The following is a 21,419-nucleotide window of genomic DNA, read 5'->3' as shown; positions in this document are numbered from 1 at the left end:
ACATCATTTAATACTTATACCACCTCTGAAATATGAAGTACATCTCAAAGCATTGCTTTCAACAGTGTTAGCTGAGGATTTAAGGAGTTTTAAATATTTTAGTGCAAGTTATGGGAATGTAGTATATTCAAAGACTGAAATATATTCAACTTTTCATCATTGGCTAAACTTTTAAAAATAAAATATGTGTTCCCCATTTAGATATAATGTATGTGATGTGTTGGGATGGGCAACAGTTGCTAATATTTTACACATAACCATTTAAAACTTAATCTTATATTCCTGTTAATTAACAGTGTTTCCTATACTATTTTTTTATCATGTTTCCTTAAAGGCTACATATTTGACAATGCACAGTGGTATTAAGATTGATTTTTCTGCTTTCAAGAATGGAGGGAGGGAAGTGGATGAACAACCACATAAAACAATTTTATACCTCTACCCCACTTTGAAGGGAGGTTTTCATTTATACTTCCTCTGCAGAGATTTATATGTGGTTTGGTGTCTCTTATCAGAGGCCTTGAAGAAAGGAGATAGTTGTTTTAAACAGAAGTACATTAAATTAGTAACTAAGGGGTCACTATAGGCCCCCATAGGCTAATTTTGTCCATAATATTTTAAGTTTATGTTGCAGAGTACATTACTGGTATCTAATCACCAATTTCCTTGTGAGATGTGAAAGCGCTACAGTATGCCTTAACATGTGGAAACTGAGAGGTACAGTGATAGTAACTGAATGACACCATGGCTAGGTACAAACAGTTAAAAAGCCTGAGGCCAAATTGATTCATTCGTTGCAGGTTAGTCTAAACTGCACAGATTAAATAGAAACAGATGTGAACAGGCATTTATTTTTGATTTAGGAAATGCCTGCAATGGCTCAGGCCAGAAGCCAGGGGGTGGTAGAGCATGGCTCTCTGGCTATGCTCACTTACTCTTCCTGCTGTGTCTGCAGTCTCTGAGATTTGCAGTCCAGACTTACAACACCAGCACTCTACAGGGTTTGTAGTCTACAGTTGCAGCCATCAGTAAATTTGAGCAGGGGAAGGGGAGTTTAACCCCCTTCCCAAGCCCCAGCCGGGGTTTGCTGGGGGGGGGGGGGGGAGGGGCTGTCCCCCCCCACAGACTGGGTTGCATCCCCAGCCGGGCTTGCCCCATCCAAGTAGGGACAGAAGTTTCATAAACCAGTTTGATCCAAATCAGTTAAGTCTGATACTATATTCAACCAGGTTTATCTTAAACCAGTTTCAGCCATTTTTAACTGATTTATGTGTACTGAGCTTCTATTCTGTTACAGGTTTGAACCAGTTTCTGGTCACTTAGACCAGTTTGTGTGTAACTTCTGTCCCTAGCCCATGCCTCACAGTGAGTCTGTGACAGATCTAGGGGCCTAAAAGACATTACAGTTAAGACATGATTAACCAGTAACCTAGCCACATGTTAATGTAATTGATGGTTTGATAAAACGAGGAATGAACCACAAAATTATTACACAGAATATGTGTAATAACTTTGTGCCTGTATTCCTTTATGCCTTAAATTGCATGTGTGGCCAACAGTCAGCTGATCAGAGCTCCCAGCCTTGAGAGCACGTGGGAGTCTTTCACTCCTGCTCTGACTGCCTTTCCCAGCCTCGGGGATGCATTGGAGCTCTTGAATGATATACCCCTGAGGCTGGAAGCCCCAATCAGCTGCCATTCCCAGCCTCTGGGGTGCATTAGAGTCCTTGGCCCTTGGCTCCAATGTGTCCTGCAGGCTGGGAGCGCAGATTTGTGCTACAGCTTTGGAGATTCGGGGGAGCACAGGATCATGATCCTGGGCTCCCTTTGCACCAGCAATGTGGTGTGTTTGGGATTTTATCCCCCAATCCCACAATCATGCCTCCTATCATGCATGTGTAGCCTGCCATGCACAGCTGGTGGGATCACACATCAGAGCCCATGGAACTTTTAACTGAACATCTGTCAGGGGCCCCGGATACTGAAGCCAGATCTCCTACCCGTTCATCTTCTAGTTTAACCCCATAGGCCAGATTAACAGTTGTATGATCCAAGCAAACAGTTGTATGGAGAAAGCAACATAAAGACCTCAAAGATGTGAAATATTGTTTTAATAATTTCTTATGTGGTTAATAGTATTCAGAAACATAATTTGGCAGAATTTTAGTTGTTTCATCACTCCTTTCTAGTCAAAAGGAGCAATGAAAAGGAAAGAGAGGAAAAAGAAGCAAAGCTTAAACTTACTGAATTTAAAAGGAAGCAGCTACTTTGAGGACTAGTTGTCATTTTTAGGTCACTGCTGACTTTTCTGAATATAATTTTCATATGAACAGTGTAGCAGGTCTTGTATGTGCTTGAAGAAGCTACATTTTCACAGCAGGAGACCAAATCAAAATGAAGCAGTCAGATGCAGGTGCACAGTAATAGAAGTGGCCTGTTTACCCTGAAGCTTGAGCACTGGGCCAAGAAAGCAAAAGCATTCTTAGCCCCACATCTCTCTCTCTCTCTCTGTCTCTCTCTCTCTCTTCCTCCCTCTTCCTCCCCCTCCCCCCCAATAAATGTGCTAAAAGTATTCATAAGGGCTAAATAATTGTTATTCAGTTTTCTTTAATTAAATGCACTGCCCACTGATGAAAGACTGAGGCACTTTCTTTTGTTATGTTAATATTGTGTTGTTAGAGCTGACTTGCACCTAATCCTTCCTGCTTGCTCAGCCTCAAGCCAGCCTGGCAAATGGTTGAAAGACAGGTTTATACTGTGTACATCTGTTGCCTAAACCTATTATGAATTCTTAAATATGTACAAGCAGTGTGTGTATGTGTGTCTGTAGCATGAGTAGAAAATGATGCATAATGCATCCTTTGGAATAAAATCGTTGCAAATTAGAATTAATAGTCAGCAATCTTATAAGACTAGCTTAAAAGGGCCTTATCTTTGGATCCTGAAAGTGTCATTCTCATATATGTTTCCACTTATAATGAAATGAAATATGACAGCATTGCTATATTTTGCTTCCTGCTTGAGATTCTGGATTCTCGTAATGAGAACTGGTTTCTAGTCTGTGCCCAAAGCTCCCAGAAGGACTGCAAACAAACTGAGAAATGTAAGTAAGGAACCACTCCCTGACTGAAGCAAAGAATAAAATAGTAAAATTTAGCAGTGCCAAAACTAAACTGCCAAAAGGTGATCTAATTAGCTAGATGAGCTCAGTAATCTCTGTTTTTGCTTTCAAATACATAAACATCTTTGTTTCTGTATATAGCTTTGTGATCTGTAGAAGAGATCTGGTAGGGTTGAAGTGTTGTTATAACCACAGTGGTCCAGGAAATGTGAGAAGCAAGAGTTTTTTGGTGGTAGCTTTTATTGGACCATAGTTAGGGAAAAAAGTTAGACAAGCTACCTAAAGAAGGGCAGTTTGTGCATGAAGGCTTGTGTCTTACATGAACCCCTCCTCTCTGATAAAAAAAAAAAAAAGCAGGTCAACAAAAAAAACCTTTGCTTTTTCCAAAGATCTGGGAGACTGTTTCCCTGTGTAATTAAAGTATTGTTTTAGTATGAGACAACATGGCCTAGAAGGCTGTGTATGGAATTAGAACCTCAATGTTCTATCAGGTCTAGCCTCTGCACCCTATTAACTGGCCTCTTTCAAAGTTTCAATTATTGCTTTGTTTTCTCAGTTGTAAAATGGACAACACAAGGGTTGCTGGGATATACCAATTATTGTTTACATTGTACCGATGATGCAGTCATATATATGAGTATTTGTGTATTATACTTCCATTTGAAGCTAAATAGTAAATATAATGGAGAAAATAAGAAAGGAAACCCAACCATTCTGCCATCTAGAAGCAGACAACATTGATAGTCCATACTCTAGCAAAATAGAGATCATTTGATATGAGTCCTTGTCTGTCACTAAGGCCCAGTTTCTATCATCTTAACTATGTGGGAAGCTGGTGTGATTTTTTTTTTTTAAGCTATAATACTCACCTTGGTACAATGTCTAGTGTAGACACTTATTATGATGTAAAGGTGTCTTATACAGGTATAGCTTACTCCCCTCCCCGAATGGAATTATCTATCTTGGTAAAAAAAAAATCTTTATTAGGGCTGTGTGAAGCTTCAGTCCCTGATTCGATTCAGGGGAGATTCAGCTCGGTTTGGTGGCCGAATCTCCGAATCCAAATTGAATCAGAGGACCCTTTAGTCTCTCCGTATTGAATCGGAACCCTCCAAATTGATTTGGAGAGATTTGGAAAGATTCAGACGTAGACACAGCTTTAAATGTTTTTTTCTACATACCTCTAGGTAGCAGGTGGCTCGTGAATGCTGCGATGCTGGGGTCGTCCCACAGAAGCGCAGGGGGCTCCCCAGCGCACTTGCCAGCAGACCTGGAAGTGGATCAGAAGCATTTCCAGTCCACTTCTGGGTCTGCCGGGGAGCACACTGGGCCCCCACCCCTGCACCCTCTTGGCTCAGTGACTGGTGCCTCCTGGGTCTGGGGAGGCACCTAGGATCCCCCCATGGCTAATCGCTGAACCAGGGAGTGCAGGGGGGTGGTCCCCAGCATGATCCCCGGCAGACCCAGAAGTGAACTGGAAGTACTTCCAGTCCACTTCTGGGTTTGCCGCCGAGTACATGGAGGGGCCCCTGCACCCCAGGATCGCAGCGTTCACAAGCCACGCTCATACCTCGAGGTATGTAGAAAAAACATTTAAAGCTGTGTCTGAATCGCTGATTCTCCAAATTAGCATCAAATCTTCAGATTCATATTTGGATTAATCGAATCAGGGACAGTGATTCGAATCAACTAATCGAATCACTGTCCCTGATTCGGGCCGAATTCAAATTGAATAGGACCCGCTTCACACACCCCTAATCTTTATACCAGTATAGCTGTCCACATTAACAAGTTGTGCTACTTTAACTGTGCCAGTTCTAAGTTTTTATGCTCTGGAATTTAACTAAAGCATCGACATGAGACGCTACGTCACTGTAGTGATGAGCTACAGCATTGTAACAGCAGGCACTAACCATGACTCTGATTCTACTGCCCAGAAGTAACAGGCTACTGCAAAGTAAGGTTGAAAACAAACCATGCACCGCTGGGACGGTGTAGTACCATCCAGTACTTTAGTACTTTAACAAATACAAAATGACTGTGCAGTACCAACTGTGCAGTCATGGGCGTGGGTAGATGCGCCCTGCGCATAGACAAGCTCTAAGACATACCCTTTGGGCCTATTGAGAAGCATGTTGAGAATTTGGCACCAACCTCAGGAAAGAAGATGCTGATATACACTTACAGATTGGAAGATCAGCTGAGAGCAGAAAACTGGCAGTACAAGAGTGTGTGTGTTGGGAAATGAGTCGGCTAACAGAACAGAAAATGAATGTCTTTTGGCAGTGCTACGGTCAACAGAACCTTGTAGTAGATTTGAGGAGAGAGAGAGATTGCTAAAAGGTCTGAGATGTTGCTTTTGCTCCTCAGAGCTTCATGCACAAACACTTGCTCATGCACATCTATGCAGAAACCTCTGTCATTGCTTTTGTGATCATCTTAATGTCCAAATGAAACACTACAAAATGTTTAATCATGGTTCTTGAGAAATGGAGTATCTATAAATGAGAAATGTAATCTCTATTAATGACTAAATAAAAATGTTGTCATTAAGATTGATCTGAAAAGTGCTAAAAAAAAATACCATATTTTCTCAAATATAAGATGAAGGTTTTTTCCCTAATCAACATGGGGGGAAAAAGCCCTTCATTTTATGTTCTCAAAGAAGAAAGCCTCATTAAATACTTTGCCTATCATTAAACTGCTGCCATGAGCAGCAGCATATGCTTAGTAATGGGAACTGACTATGAAGTTGTTTGGATACAGCTCACACTGAGCATCTCTGTAAAACTTGTGGCCCATATTAAGCAAACATACTGATGGGAACCTTTTTCCCCCCACAAATTTTATTAAAAGCACACTTATTGCCCTGCATTTACAAAACTGCACTTATTGAGCATCCTTGTTTTACCAAGAATTCATATAACAGAAATAATTGCATATCAGAAATATACAACTACGTATATTAAACCCTTAAACAACAAACATCAACTTCCCACAAAAAACAAACCTTTACAGAAATCTTTTTCTTCTTACAGAGCCCCATGAAAAGCTGTTACCTCAATAATCACCTGAAACACTGTGCCCCTCCCATCAGTCCTCTCTTCTGGTTTAGTGAAACAAGTGTGTCCAGTCCTTTTCCCTCTGCGTTGTCTCCACCTCTTCCTTGTCCTGATTGATGTAGTATCTCTGTTTATGCAGCCCCAGCTTCAGGCACTCTTTCAGTGAAAGCCAACCCTTTAAACACCCAAAGGTTTCTTATTTTTCATAAACTAGTTTTAACACATGCTAATAAAGTCCTTAATAACATTTCCTCTGGTCCCTTTGGTATGAGTCCATATAGTACCATCTCCTTTGCTAATGACAGGTTTATTTTGGTGGCACACAAAGTGGCAGACCCCTTTCCACACCACCTTTGTATGTGTATGCTCCTAAAATACTTGTCCTGCTGTTTCTTCGTCCACACACCTCTCCCTTGAGCACCTTGATGAGCTTGTCAAACTCCATGTGTGTCGCACTTCTCTCATCAGCAAGATGTTTCTTAAAACCATCCATGCTAGGTTAGCATATTCACCTTTTAGTTGTTTACCCGCCACCGTTCCTGACACCTTTTTCACTTGTTCTTCTGTGAAGTTTCCCACCAGCGCCATCCTGTCTCTATTTCTTACTGCTTTCAGCAATTTCTTATGATCCTTCAGGACCTCCAGGCCTACCTTCCCTATTTTATACCTCTGTATGAATCCTTCCATCCTGATGTAATGAACCGGTGGCTGCCATGCCCATGGACTCTTCAAAAAGGTCTGATATAGTCCCCATTTCCTTAAAACTGCAGCTGTGTGAAATTGGGTGATACACACTGCTTTTCCCTCTCCCTCCACAGCCGCCTTGCATATCATGTTTACTTATTTCACATAGACGAATAATCCAGCCTTAACCACCACCATTTTTCTGGCAAAGTACAGTGTCCTTCTGGACCATCACCAGAGTATTTACCATAGCCTTGCAGTCATCTTTTCCCATGTCATATTACCTTTCCCTTCAGTGTCCATTGGGATCCCTAGCAATGTGATTTCTCTCTCTCATTTGAAGGCCCAACTTCTCCAAGTCCCTCCAGTTCCCCGCTCCCATTATGGTGCTTTTCATTCAATTTAGTTTAGCTCCCATCACTTCTCCATACTCTGTTGTATGCCTTACCACCTTTTCATCGAAAGTCTATCTCTAACTGCCACATTTATATCATCCACGTGTAGTACACATTTTACCTCTCCCCTCCCAGTATCTTTACTCTGCGTATGACCTTGTCTTTTCTTATTCTTTGTGCTAAGGGTTCCAGGCCACACACAAATCATAGTGGTAACAGGGGGCACCCTTGTCTCACCCCTGTGTGGATTTTAAAGGACCTGCTTAGATGCTCATTAATCTGGACTTGACTCTGCTTCTCTGTGCAATTACCTTATCTAACGTATGCATTTCTCTGGGAAGCCAATTTTTTCCTAGCACCTCAAATATGTAGTCACAATCCGCTCTGTCATATGCTTTTTCTAAATCTCAGTTTGCTATAAATGTGTTTGTTTGCTTCTCTTGGATGTGGGACAGTGCATCTCTGATCACCCTGATTGCTTCAAAGATCCTTCAACCTGCTACTGTGCATACGTGGTTATCATGTAATATCTTCTGGAGATTTTTCATCATCCTCAAAGCCAATGTCTTGGCCATTAACTTGTAGTCTATATAAAGGAGTATAATCAGTCTCCCGTTTTTCAGGTATTCCTTCTCCCCTTTCTTGAAGGGTAAGATCACAACACTTCTTTTATAAAATCTTTGCCTCTCCTGTTTCTGCTATTTCCTCAGTTACAGTGTAACCCTCTTTACCCATGCTAAAAACTTCTCATAAAATTCCATAGGCAGTCCGTCTGCTCCTGGTGATGTCCCTCTCTTAAAGGTCTTTAAACAATCCTCTACTTCCTTTAAGCTTGTCTTTTCTTCCGTCTTCTTTGCTTTCTCCTCCTCTACTTTCTCTTTAATTTCTTCTAAGAAATCCTTTATCATCTTCCTGTCTGTTTCCTTCTTCTGGCATAGATCTTCATAAAATCTTCTCTTCACCTCTTGCACCTCTTCTTGCTTTTCCACTTGAGCATTTTTCTTACACTGCTTTAAGCTCTCCTTTTGCCACCTTCACTCTGACTGAAAAGTATTGGGACCACTCTTCATTTTTTCCCATGCAGAGTGCTTGTACTAAGAACATTTTCTCTTTTGTCTTTCTTTTAACTAGGTTTTTAACTCTTACCTTATTTCTTCTAGCTCTTTTCATATCTAACTTCCTCCTGTGGCTTCCTTTAGCAGTTCCTGCATCTTTCTTTGCAGCCCTCTTAGATCTTTTGTTCTTTTCCCCATACATCTTTGACCTTCCTTCCAAAGAATCCTCCCCTCTTCTTCACCATCATTCACCATTCTCTGGTCCTCCCAAAATTTTTCTTCAGTGTCCACCAGTCGTCATACCGTCTGCTGTATGCTTGACATATCTCTTCATCTTGTAACAGCTGCACATTTAACTTCCACAGTCTCTTCCCTCTCATAGGGCTCTTACCAAGACTCATTTCCAACTTCAGCATATGGTGATCACTAAATGTCATGTCTCGATTTATTTCTTCCTTATCCCTATTTCTTTTGATGCAAACAGAATGTCAGTTCTTGATTGTTTCTTTCCACTTGGGTCTGTTCTAGAGAAAACTTTCTCCCCTGCCCACATCTTTTCATGCCTCTTCTTTTATTACATTTGTTAACAGTCTGGATGAGCTGTCTAAAGCTCCGTTTCCTCCTTCCCCAGTTCTGTTGCCCACTTAGATTATACAATTGAAATATTTCACTATTATGCACGGTCTCCCTCCGACTATGTAAATCGCTAGCTTTCTAAGCAGTTCATTCCTTGCCTCTCTCTCTGATGGTGCTTATACATCAAAAAATTCTAATTGTATTCCCCCAACTGATAGTATTATTCATTGCAATCTGCCACTGACAACTTCTACCTGTTTTGCTCTCAGCTTTGGGTTCTTGAATAATATTGCCACCCCTGCTGTTTTTTTCTCATTTGTCCCTGACAACTGAGATGGTTCCCATCTCTACCTTTTCTCAAAGCATTTATAATCTATCCTCCCCTCATATACTACATTCTTATAGGCAGATTATGTCTGGCCTTATTTGGCTTAAAGCTGGTTCCATCTGTTCCCAACTTTTCCTTGTTAAGATACTTCTGACATTAAAACTGTTGTCAATGCCATTTATGCTTGTTTAAAAACGAGTGCACTGGTCCCTTTAAGGTTCCTCCATGCTTGCTTTGAGATGAGTGCGTCCCTCCCTCACTCGCATTCCTATAGCCATTGCAAGCTGCCAAATGGCTTTCACATTTAGGAAGACTTGCATATTCCTGCCTGCCATTTTCCGCCTTCTCATTTCCACTCCAGGATGGAGCCCAGAGTCATTAGTGCTAGGAACCTGCTCTCCGGCTCTTGCTCCAACTCGCCTCCCTCATTATTAGGTTTCTTCTTCCTGGTCTTCAGCCCCTACGTTTTCTTTCTTTTTCTAGCCTAGCTCTCTGGTCCTTTCTCTTGCTCCATGCAACTTCTGTTGTCTGTAGGGTGTCTTCTTTCTTCCCCACCCCCACCTCCAAATCTGATCTGTTTGCTTTCCTTCCATTCCTTCTATCTCCTCCTGTGCTGCCTCAATCACAGAAGTTTTGCTCCCCTCCTCTGTTTCACCCTACTGGGGGGTTTCTTCTATCATTTCTGCCTCAGTGTCCAACCCCTCCTCTCCTCCACTTTCTTCCTCTGGGTTTTGCTGTTCCTCATGGAACTTGACTATCCTTGCAAAGGCTTTGGGGCACCAACAATACAAGTGTCCTTTTTCCTTACAAATAGTGCAATAGTTACAATAGGGACTCCTGTCACTCTGCTGCCTTATAGACCATCTCTTCACATCTGCAGCACACTGAAGGAAAGTGTGTGGACAGGGGCCCCACCTTTCTGCATTTGCTTCACCATTTTGTTTGCCTGTGGTACATTATAAAACCCTGGTGTGCCTTGATCCAGTTCACTGACATGAGGTACAGCACCCCACCTGGGCTCCACTTGTCTGCTTGTGACGCTACTCATGCTCTCCAAGACCCCGTCCAGATACCATATTTGTCCCTTACTTTCTCTACCAACATTACCCTGTGGATGTACTTTTCCATCCACTTTTCTTTATCTTCTGCTTCTACTAAATCCATGTGCATTCAAACTATGATCACTCTTTCTCTTTATTTTTTCCCTACTATGAACTTTATCCCTCTTAATTTCTTCCTCCAACATTTCGTTTCATGTTTCTTCCAAAACTTCTCACAGCCTTCTTCATTCCAGTAAGTCCATTCCTGAGTCTTTTGACGTGAGAAAGCAGTCAGGCTGGCGAGTTGCTCTGCCTGCATCTCCAAAATCTCAAATAGTATCTTTGCCAGAAAGTCGTATCTGTTCAGCTTCAATCCTGTCTTCCTCCTGTTGCTGGTTAAAGTTGCCTTTATCCACTCCTCTCTAGATTCTTTCAGTGCCTCTTTAGTGTTTTCCTGCCATGCCACTCGTGGTGGGCCAGCCTGCCGTTTCACTCTCCCCGTCCTATGCTTCTCTCCCAGAGTACATGCTTCTGCTCTGTCTCCCACCCTTCTCTGCTCCTGTCTCATTATGCAGTCAGTCTCCCTCAGTGCCATGAGTGGGGGTTAATTAGCACATAGATCCTTCATGGGGCGCATCTGAAGTACACAATATTGAGCAGTGCTGAGTTGTGTTGTCACCATGGCTTAAAACACTGTTGACTGCTGGGGCCCAGCCCAGTGAACTGTATGGTAAATCATGAGCCTTTGGACTTTGGCTTAATTGAACTAATATCATGCATAGTCTATACTACGTATAAATAAGTACAAAACTGCTGCTTAGAAGTGTGTTTATGAGTATCTGTGCTGAAACGTGCAGCAGTTTGCAAAAATAAAAAATAAAAAAGAGGAAAAGAAAAGAAAATGCATCCATTCTGGGTGAACTAAATCTATAGTCCATAGTAATTTGCCTTTATGAAAATTATTATAGGTAGGTTAATTTCAAAGCCTGTGTTTTTTGGTCCCTTACATTTCAAATTTGCCCCTCATTTCTGTATGCTCAGAGAGTGAACAGAGCCCAAGCAGGGTTTGACACTAAGTGGTGGAAGGGAAGTATTGCAGGGGGAAGAATTTGGGGGTGGGAGGGTGCTGAGGGCAAGAGGGCCACCTGACCTCCCCAGCCAGTAATTTCCCCTGCTTATAACTGGGAAGGGGAGAAATTCAAGGCAGGCCTCCGATATTTAAATTCCATACCTGAAAAGTTATAACAGAATATAATAAATTCAAAATAACCTCTATGAACACAATAAAAAGTTGTGACAGAATTATATTTGACTTGATTATTACCTTTAAAATAGCTTATGCAAAGGAAGTCTACTTTCTTTTTAGATCAAAGCTCTGTACCATAAATTATCTCTGTGGGGTTAAAAAGTTCAAATCAGCCTCCACTGCAATCAGTGAAGAGATGCTCAGTGCTGCCAGTAAGACTTGGACAGAACTCTCAAGGAGAGTTTCTATGTCATTTCTGTGTCACTGGAGATGGTAACTGGTAACCTAATGAAGAAATCACTGCAAAGCTTTACATGATGTAAAGAAATGCAGGTGTTTTTTAAAGAGTATTTAAAATTATGTTTAGCCCAAGAGAGGTTGCTTTTAAAAAAGGCTTTTCTTGAATCTTCAAAAGGAAGAATGCATAAACAGTCAGGAAAATTACTGTATTCCCAGAAGATCATGCATCGCATGCTTTAGCTGTTGTGAGCGATGAATTAAAATGGAAAGGTTATAATTTTCATTAACTAAAAAGGGACAGGACCATACTTTTTTCTGAGTGTAATTACAGTGGTTCAATGGTGACATTACACTGCAGTAATTAGTTGCAAGGGGCATGTGGGGTCAGTCTGTTGCAGCTACACTGGAAATACTGTTTCGGAGTTTAAGGTCAGGGCCGTGTGCTTAACTTGTTCCTGGCAGCTTTGGTAAAGACTAAATTGACTGAAGCCAAGAAAGATGTTTGACATTTCATAGTATTTATTCATTTTAGAAATTAAGCAGCTGGAAAAATTGTGTTTTATGATATTCAATAAAGGAAGAGTTCAGTTATAGAATTACCACATCAAAATTTCTCATAGGAGAAACCAGAAATGAAACACAAATTTATAAATGGCTTGTCCACAAACTGAGATTTCCAAGCTGCCTGGCAACTGTTGCAGTGTAGAAGGAGATCTGAAGAGTAGTGCTTGTTACATCATTGTAAGTGAAAGCAAATCAGCGCTATGTAGCCAGTGTGAAAAAAATTGTATTTGTCTGAAGAAAGGTCAGGCAAATCTACTGCTGTCATTCGTGATGCTGTGCTTAGGAAACAATGAAATCCTATTCCAGTATGGTTTTTCAAGTCTTTCCAAGCAAAGACTCCAGTACAGACATCCATTAAGTTTTAAATAGTGGGTCAGAATTGTACCTGGAGGTGAGCACTTACTGCCTAGAATTTAAAACTTACATGCCTCCAGAGACGGATGAAATGTAATACGTGTATATATTAATATATGGATTATATTTAATAATAAATATAAGAATAAAATACTGGCTTACTTCATGGGTACATACATGAAAACAATCCTAAAGTTAAGTCTTATTACATATAGTTTTTATTATGTTATCCACATATTTAACTGTCTTAGGAGACAGGTAAGACCAGGCTCTTTTAAGATTCCATAAGAATGTGCAGGTAGATAGACCGGGGGTGCAAAATGGTGGATCTGTCTGGCGGTTGGACTCCATTTCCCAGTAGCCCTTGACTGTGTGGCTGGGGCTGGTTTCCATGGAAACCCCAGCAGCAGCTCCACTGTGCTAGCATGAGGCTGGTGTTTCCATGGAGACTGGCCCCAGCAGCACTGGCAGGGCAGGGAGTTACTCCAGGCCTGGGCTGTGATCTTACAGCAGTGACAGTGTGGTCTGGAGCTGGGCCAGACCCGCGATCTGCAGCCTGCATGCTTTGGGCAGGAGCTTGCAAGCAGTGGATTGGGACACTGCCCTGGCTCTGGACCATGCTGTCACCGCTACAAGGAGCCAGGACAGAGCCGCGATGCACTGCCTGCATGCCCCTGCCCGGAGCATGCAGACTGCAGATCATGTCTTTGCCCTGGCTCGGGACCATGCTGTCACTGCTGCAAGGAGCCAGGGCAGAGCCGCAATCCACTGCCTGAATGTACCTGCCCAGAGCATGCAGGCTCCCAGTTGTGGCTCTGTCCTGGCTCTGGACCACGCTCTCACCACTGCAAGATCCCAGCCTGGTTCCAGAGTAAATAACTCTCCACCCTACCACGTGCCCTACCAGCGCTACAGGGGCCAGTCTTCACAGAAACCCTGGCCCTGTGCTATCACAGCGTGGCTGCTTCTGGGGTCTCCATGGAAACCTTACCCAGCCGTGCAGTCAAGAGCTGCTGGAAAATGGAGCCCACTGCCAACCAGATCCAGCCTGTGGGTTGAACTTTGCCTGCCCCGATAAACCTTTATGGCCTTTTTCAGATGTTAGTTTCCACTGTCTAATGATAACTTCTCTTAATTACAATTGAACACTGGTTAGATCCCCATTTTCTGTGTTAAAATCATATATGATCATTTACTGTTGTCGTTCCCATATACCCAGTAGAATAATTGATTAAATGGAACTTTTTATTTTCTGTCAGTATGAGAATGAGTCTGTAACTGTCTGAATATTAACTTCCCCTCTCAGGCTGGTCACGCAGTCTTTAAATCCAGGAACTTTTTTTTTTAGTTCGGACAAATGAGCCACTCAAGGCTTCTGATGCTCACGGTGTGTCCCAGTTCTCCTATCCACACATGTACTGCATACGTACATTAGCTGCTTGACCTGTCTATGAAGCTGCACTCAATCTTGCTGCCAGCAAGATTGATGGTATATGATAAACTCGTTCTCTCCTTTTTTCCCATGTTCCCAAGAATTTTTAAATCTATACATTCTACAATTACCCAAGGAGCAAAGAGACCTCAGGCCATTGTTCTAGTATATGCTTCTTAAGGCCAAAATAACTGGCAACAAATGGATGAAGGAGATGCTGCTTGTGTCGTATGATCAAAACCAGGTGTTCTTTACTTTTTTTAAAGTATGAATTACTGTAAAGTATACTAAGCGCAGAGTTTTCCTTCTGCTAACAATGATGTTAACCTGTCTTATAACAATCTAAGTTCACCATTAGCAAAAACATTATCATATTGTTCTGATTATAAGCTGACCCTGCATATAAATTGACCCCCACATTTTCAGTTTTACAAGCCTGAATATAAATGCCATATTTTTCTGATTAAGTCAACCTTTTTCCCTTAAAAAGAGCCATGACTTCTGTGCAGAGTTGATCTATAATTGGAACAGTAGTGTAGAGCAGACAGCTTGCCCTTAAGGTCCTCAAGGATGCTGCATTGAGTCATCTTTCTGTCATGGTGTCAGTCATGACCGTAACATGAATATAACTGAACTATATTCCTTGAAATGTAGGTTGATAACTACAGATAAAGTACTTGAACTATAATTGTCTTTACAAAATCCCAAAAGATAATCAAATAATCAAGAACCCAAAGGCTTAAATGCCCTAAAACTACTAAAATAAAAGGCACAGTAAAAAATGTTGAGTTTTTTTATTGCATACACAAAAAAGGGTAAGTACAAAAATCAAGAATATTTAATGAAAACCTGTTGGGTATTTATTTGTTTATTAAATTTTGCTTGCCTTCCGTCAAAAATTAACTCATAGAACTGATGTAGGAAAAGTGAATTACAGTGCTACATGGGAAGAATGGTTGAGGAACCCATCTTGGTTCCATTGATTAATCCACGCAGGTTTTACTTTCACTTCTTGATACGGTACTGCCTGCCAAGGGCACAGGGGGGGATACTATAATAAGTCTCATCCTTGGTCAGCTTCCATGGGATCAGGTCCGGGAACTGTGGTGGTGGTATCGATCATCCAGCCATTTGGGTTCCTCCTTGTTTAAGCTGAGTAGCCCACCGTATTGCTACTATGATGGAGATGACTCTTGCAGCACTCCTAAGGGCCAGTCATGGTGGTCCTTAAAGGCAGGTTTTTTTGCTCCATTGTATTGCTCTGTTTATAAATCAACCCTACATATAAGTCAAGTAAGATTCTTACAGCTCTTTTTAAAGGGGAAAAGGTTGAGTTATAATCAGAATAATATGGTATTTATTTAAGTGGCATAAGTTCCTTTTTTCTTTGAGATTTGCCCCCAGCAAATAGCTTATCCAAACACCTTCCTAATTCCACCTCAGTGGGGTTCTCCCCAGATACTCTGCATTTTACACAACACCTTAAGATGTGACAGTCAGGTTGTAGCTCTTGTAGCCCCACAGCAGAATACATAAGGCTATCATTGGAGCTCATCTTGCTCTGCCCTGCTCTAGGACCAAGCAGAAGGAATGTTTACCAGACTCCCCCCGGCTGTGGCTTGCAGTGTAGGTAACAGAACAAATGGACTAAAAAATCGGTTGCCAGCAGAAATTGGAGGAGGAAGAGAAGCAGCATGCTCCAATCAAGGAGGTGAGACTGTATAGTGTACCACAAAACAATCCTTGAGGGATATCCTGACCTGATATTACATTAGGATGATCTTGCTAAGTTGTGAAGCTGGTGAACATTGTAAAACAATGTCAGGATATACTGTATTTATTCAAATACAAGATAAGTTTTTTCCCCAAATCAGCTTAGGGGGGAAAGCCCTTATCTTATAAACACATAAAAGGAAAACTCATTAAATATGTTGTCTATTATTAAACTGCTACAGAAAGCAGCATGTGCTCAATAATGGAAACCAACTATGAAGCTGACTAAAAGCAGCCCATACTGAGCGAGACTGTAAAATACACGGCCCATATAGGACAAACAAAGTGATGGAAACCCACCACAAGGATAGGGTAGTATAGCCGATGTGAATAAGGTATATGCTAGTGTCCATTGCATAGAGTCCCACATAGTGTCAACTTTTTTTCACATCATAGTGAACCACTGCATTGAATACATTTCAACTACTTCACTCCCACAGTGGAGCTGCACATTTCTTTCCCATTTCCAATACTTCCTGTTTCTTCACCAGCCTTAAATACCTTACAAACATCACCAACTAGAGCCCCAAACAGTTCATTTAGAATCCCTCTGTCGCCCCCTCCCTCTCAGCCTGTCACATATGGTTAGTGTAGCCCTGCCCTCCACATATGGTTAGTGTAGCCCTGCCCTCCATGAAGTGGAACCAGTCCAGCATAGGTTACCCTATGCTTCATCTACATTTAAATTTTTGGAGGATCCCAGGACTTGTGACAACAACACTTGGTTCCATGCATGAGTGGGGGGCAGTTAACACATGGAGCCTTTGTGGAGGTACCTGGTGTACACATAAACTGAGCAGTGGGGTCGAGTCACCATAGCTTGAAACACCATTGATTCCACTGGGGCCTAGCTGAATACATGATATAGAAAAGCTTGAGCTTATTGGTTTTGGACTCAAATCATGAGCCTCTTGTAGGATAAGATCAAGAGTACTATAATCTGTATATAAGTAAGTATAAAAGTGCTGCTCAAAAGTATGTTGATGGAGTATCTGTGCTAAAACTTGCAGCAGTTTCAGGAAAAGCAAAACGCTTCATTTCTGGATGAACAAAATCTGTGGGTACCTGTAGTAATTTGCCTATATGCAAATTTTGCTCCTCTTCTTTCATGTGCCTGAAAAGAGCAGGGTCTGACAGTAACTGTGGGGAGAGGAAAGTGGCTGCAGGGGGAAGAATTGGGGGGGGGGGGCGTGTAAAGGGGCCTACCTGACCTCCTAGATTTATTTTTCCTGCTGTAGCTGTGGGAAGGGTACAACTTCAAGGCAAACATCCAATAACTAGGTTCTGTACCTGAAAAATTGTAAGAAAATTAACTTCAAGTAAATATTGTAACAGACATTTTAGGCCTGATAGTTTAGGCCAGGAGTAGGCAACGTTTTTGGCTTGAGTGCTGAAAAAACAGCAATGTCTACCTTGTAAGGTGCTAGAAAAACAAAACTGGGGCAGGGGAGAGAGGCGTGGGGAGAAGCAGGCATGGGGGGAGGCACTGCGGGCAGGTTGGCTCAGGCAGGCCCTTGGGAAGGTGGCAGCCAAAGAAGACAGGGCTGGGGAGGGATGCCACCTGGCCAGGGCAGGACACTGGGCTCAGGGATTCCTGGCTCTGCCTGTGTGCACGCCAGGCACAGTGCAAGCGGGGTGGAGCCCCCCGAACCACTTGAGGCTGAGCTGACTGGGAGCCTGCAGCATAGCGGCCCTGCACAGTGCCTGCCACAGCCCCAGCCCCTTGGGGAGCTGCAGGTAAGCAAGGCCAGGGCTGGTGCAACCATGGCAGCTGTTCCCAAGGAACACTAGGGATGGTTCTGCCCTGCTCGCACTGTGCCTGGTGATCAGGGAGGCCGAGCCAGAAGCCCCCAGAGCCTGGTGTCCTGCCCCAGCCAGGCAGCATCCCCTTGCAGGCAAGACAGCTGTGCCCGTCCCTGCAGAGCTGTGAGAGCTGGGCCAGGCCAGGCCCCACCTTAGGTGCTGTTGGGGACCCCCACCAGCCCACCTGCCACAGCCTGAGCCTACAAAGCGTCAGCCTCCACTTCCTACCCAGTCCCTGCCTTCCTAAGGACCTAGCTGGGCTGGCCTGCCCTGCCTGCGACACCTCCCCTGCACCACCCAGCCCCTGCCCCAACCTCCCAGCCCCAGCGCTCGGCACCCCAGTGCTGCCCCCACCTGGGTGGGACAGGGCATCTCTCTGCCTGAGCCCAGGGTTCACCCACCTGCTGGGAGCCTCCAGCACAGCAACCGTGTGCAATGCTTGTCCAGGCCCCGGCCCCTCTCCCCGCAGCTCCTTCCAGGGGTCAGGCTGGCTGAGGGGCATAGCACAGCGACATGGAGAGGGGTCAACAGAAGACGGATTGCATCCCTGCCTGTGTTCTCCTTATTCTGCCCTGGTGCCTGCTGCGGCTCTGGGACCTGTGGCTGCTCTGGAGAGCCCAGAGCGGCAACTTTAAAAAAAAAAAAAAAATTGGTAAACAATTTCCTTGTACACCTCCTAGTGTGCTGGTGGAAAGGTTTCCATGTGTCACTAACTGGCATGCATGCCAGAGATTGCTGATCCCTGGTTTAGGTCGACGATCTTCAGTGCCATGCAACCACCAAGTGTTTCCCCAGGGTTGAGTATTGCAGATCCTACAAAGCCACTTTAGGTTGTGATCTTAAAAGTTATGGCCAAAAACTTCATAGGAACAAAAAAGGTAAATGCTCTGTTCAGGGGAAGTGTTCCTGTCATCTTGTGACAGGAATATTTTTTTCCAGCCCTCTCTTGACATACATACTACATATAGGGGCATATTGTATTGTTGCATTATGTTCATTTACTAGAATGTTAATATACTTCATCTATCATTATTTGTAATTATAGACTTCCTAGAGAACCACTAATACATACTTACACTATGTTGTAAACAGCTTTCATATAGCAAAGATGTGTGCAAACTTGCTGTGCTTTCTCCCTTTAGGACTCTCACTAGCCTAATCTTGACCAGCTCTTTTTTAGCTGCCCATAATTATTGATCCTAAGAGAAGATACAGAAACAACTTTAAAGCAGATTCTCTTTACTGCTTGCTACTTATTGAATGTAGAATTCTGTCAGTTGATCGGGGCATACGTCTGACCTCCTAACATAAGGGCTAGGTACAGATATTAAAAAAGCTTAAGGTAAAATCCGTCTAAGTCACATGGTTTTCTGTAAGTGGTGTAATTTAGATCAGTAGTGAACAGAACACACATTCTCCCTTTGGTGGAGGGGAGCAAATCCTAGACTGGGTTCAGCCATTTTTAATCTGCTCTATGTGTATTGAACTTCTGTTCTGTAACAGGTATAGACTAGTTTCCAATCACTTATACTGGTAAAAATGTGATCTCTGTACCTTGCCAGAGTGATTCTTTGATAGGAAGGCCTAAGAGTTTCCGTATACCGACCACCTCTAGAACGTAGTGTCAGGGATTTTACTTTTTCCATTATTATTGATGCAACTTCGTTTATATCTATTGCATGCTTAAAAGCTAAGACATGCTGATGAGTCTGTCAATGCGGATCAGGAGTAAAAGCAATAATCAAATTCAGTTTGCAAAGCAGCTTTAATTTAATGAATGCATGTCTCTGTCACACAAGTCAGAAGTAATTCAAGCTATTTATACTAAAACAACTAAAGATGGGCTAAAACTAAAAAATTAAGCTCTGAACATCTCTGAGCTTTTTGGAAAATCTAGGTGTACATTTCTAAAGGCAGCCCGATGATGGACCAAATCAAAAACTCTGATACAGACCAATATACAAATAAAATGCTGTAGCCATTTTACCCAGGATGTATGCTCCTTTCAATTTTATTGTCTCTGTGTGTTTTGCCTAGAGCAGTGGTTCCCAACTTTTTTTTTCCATGCCCTGCTGCTCCAAGCAGTGTGCAGCAGCGGCAGCAGCAGTCCGGGTCAAGGGAGCTCCCAGCACACAGCATGGCTCGTCTTTTCTGTGCGGTGCTGCTGGCATTGACCCCGTGACCCTCATTTGGGTCACAACCCAGGCCTGGGAACCGCTGGTTTAGAGACTTCTTCCTTATGGTAAACTCGAAACTCTCTAACAGTGCATATCTTGTGCTGAATGCATCTACTGACATGGGAACAAGCATGATTTTACAAATATAGTATGATGATATTCCCTGAGGAGGGTGAGAAGATGGGCTGAAACCATTTTTGTGTACTGACTAATTTGGTGAATAGTGATTGTTGTTACATAATTGTGATCAGATCCAAAAGGTGAAGGGGCTTGTTTAAAATTAGATGATATCTGGAGGGAGTTTTCCAGGATATCACAGTTTCTCATCACTCCCAGATATTTGCTACTGTTTCATTTTGTCTTGGGTTTTTTGGGTGTATCTAACATAATTTGTGAACCACTGCGAGAGGGAACAGGAGAGCTGGTGGAGTGTTTGCCTATTTGATTTTAGAGGGAAAAGTTATGGAGCATACATGTATGTTGAAAATAATTTAATTTCTGTAATTGTATTAAAAAATAAATGAATAATCAGAAACTCCAAAATTTCACATTGAACAGTTACAGTATGTCATGTCAAGCTATGTTGATTTCATTGAATCACTTGGTCAGTATTGTCTTGAATTAATGCTCATGGTTTTTCTTGTTTCAGCTGCTGCTAAATTAGCCAGTAGGGTTTGTGCATCAGATTCATCTCTCCTTGTCTTTGTATTTGTATTTTCCAGGTTGGCGAGAGGCAGAGAGTTCTGGTGACAGAAGAATCTTTTGATTCCAAGTTTTATGTTGCTCACAATCGATTCTATGAGCAGGTACAGTTAAATAAACCAAAAAAATCTTTTTATTTAGCCTCTGCTTCTTGATAATCTTTATATGTTAGGCCACCAGTGAAAGTGCTACAGTGCAAAAGAAAAAATCTTGAGAGAAAAAGCACTCAACACCGGGAAGGGGGGTATCACCATCTATACTCATTCATGTGTTAGTTTGAATCTTTTGGGTCTATGGCTCTCCAAAAGGTTTGCTTTTCAATTAATTTAAAATTCCTTTTTGTGTAACGTCATGTAAAGATATTAGAAGGTATGTCCTGAAGCATTACAGAACTACTAATGTCTACGCATCAATCTCATTATTTTCTTAATATTTTAATCCTGATGATTTCCAATAATTCTTCAGGTAGAAATTTTGGACAATGCACTTCACCAAAATCTGTTTAAAAAGATGAGGAAAAGTCATAAAAGATCTTGGTTCAAAGACTTAGCCCTTTCCTGTTTAGACTGATAACACTTCAAATTGTATACCTTCTTTTTAAAGTTCACTTTGTAAATGGAATCATTCTACACAGAAATGTAGTCCTCCTGAACAGGAAATACTGAATCCACCCTGGAAAATTATAACTTTTACAAAAATGCAATTGACTTGTTGCAAGCTAATTTAGCTTTGCTGGAAATGTCTGCATGTCCCTCAATTCTTGCAGTAAAGTTAAGGGTTTTCTTGTGTTTGATAGTTTATAATTGATTGCAGTATTGCTAAGCTTGTAACTGCCATGGTACAGGTGCTAATGGTGACAATTTTGATA

The 21,419-nt window shown here is 42.3% G+C and overlaps 1 protein-coding gene across 3 annotated transcripts in view; it reads left to right on the top strand.

Moving 5' to 3' along the window:
* CDKAL1 (CDK5 regulatory subunit associated protein 1 like 1) overlaps nt 1–21,419 on the top strand; it is a 706,822-nt gene that overhangs the window by 647,537 nt on the left and 37,866 nt on the right. For all 3 annotated transcript variants that reach the window (XM_019490403.2, XM_019490404.2, XM_059724329.1), the window contains one exon: nt 20,572–20,655. In XM_019490403.2, the coding sequence (XP_019345948.1) occupies nt 20,572–20,655 (84 nt within the window). The remainder of the gene's footprint in view (nt 1–20,571; nt 20,656–21,419) is intronic.

The sequence above is a fragment of the Alligator mississippiensis genome, chromosome 3, assembly GCF_030867095.1.
Source record: "Alligator mississippiensis isolate rAllMis1 chromosome 3, rAllMis1, whole genome shotgun sequence".
Lineage (NCBI taxonomy): Eukaryota > Metazoa > Chordata > Crocodylia > Alligatoridae > Alligator > Alligator mississippiensis.
Note: the sequence above shows the minus strand (reverse complement) of the source record. Positions and strands in the feature narration are given on the sequence as shown.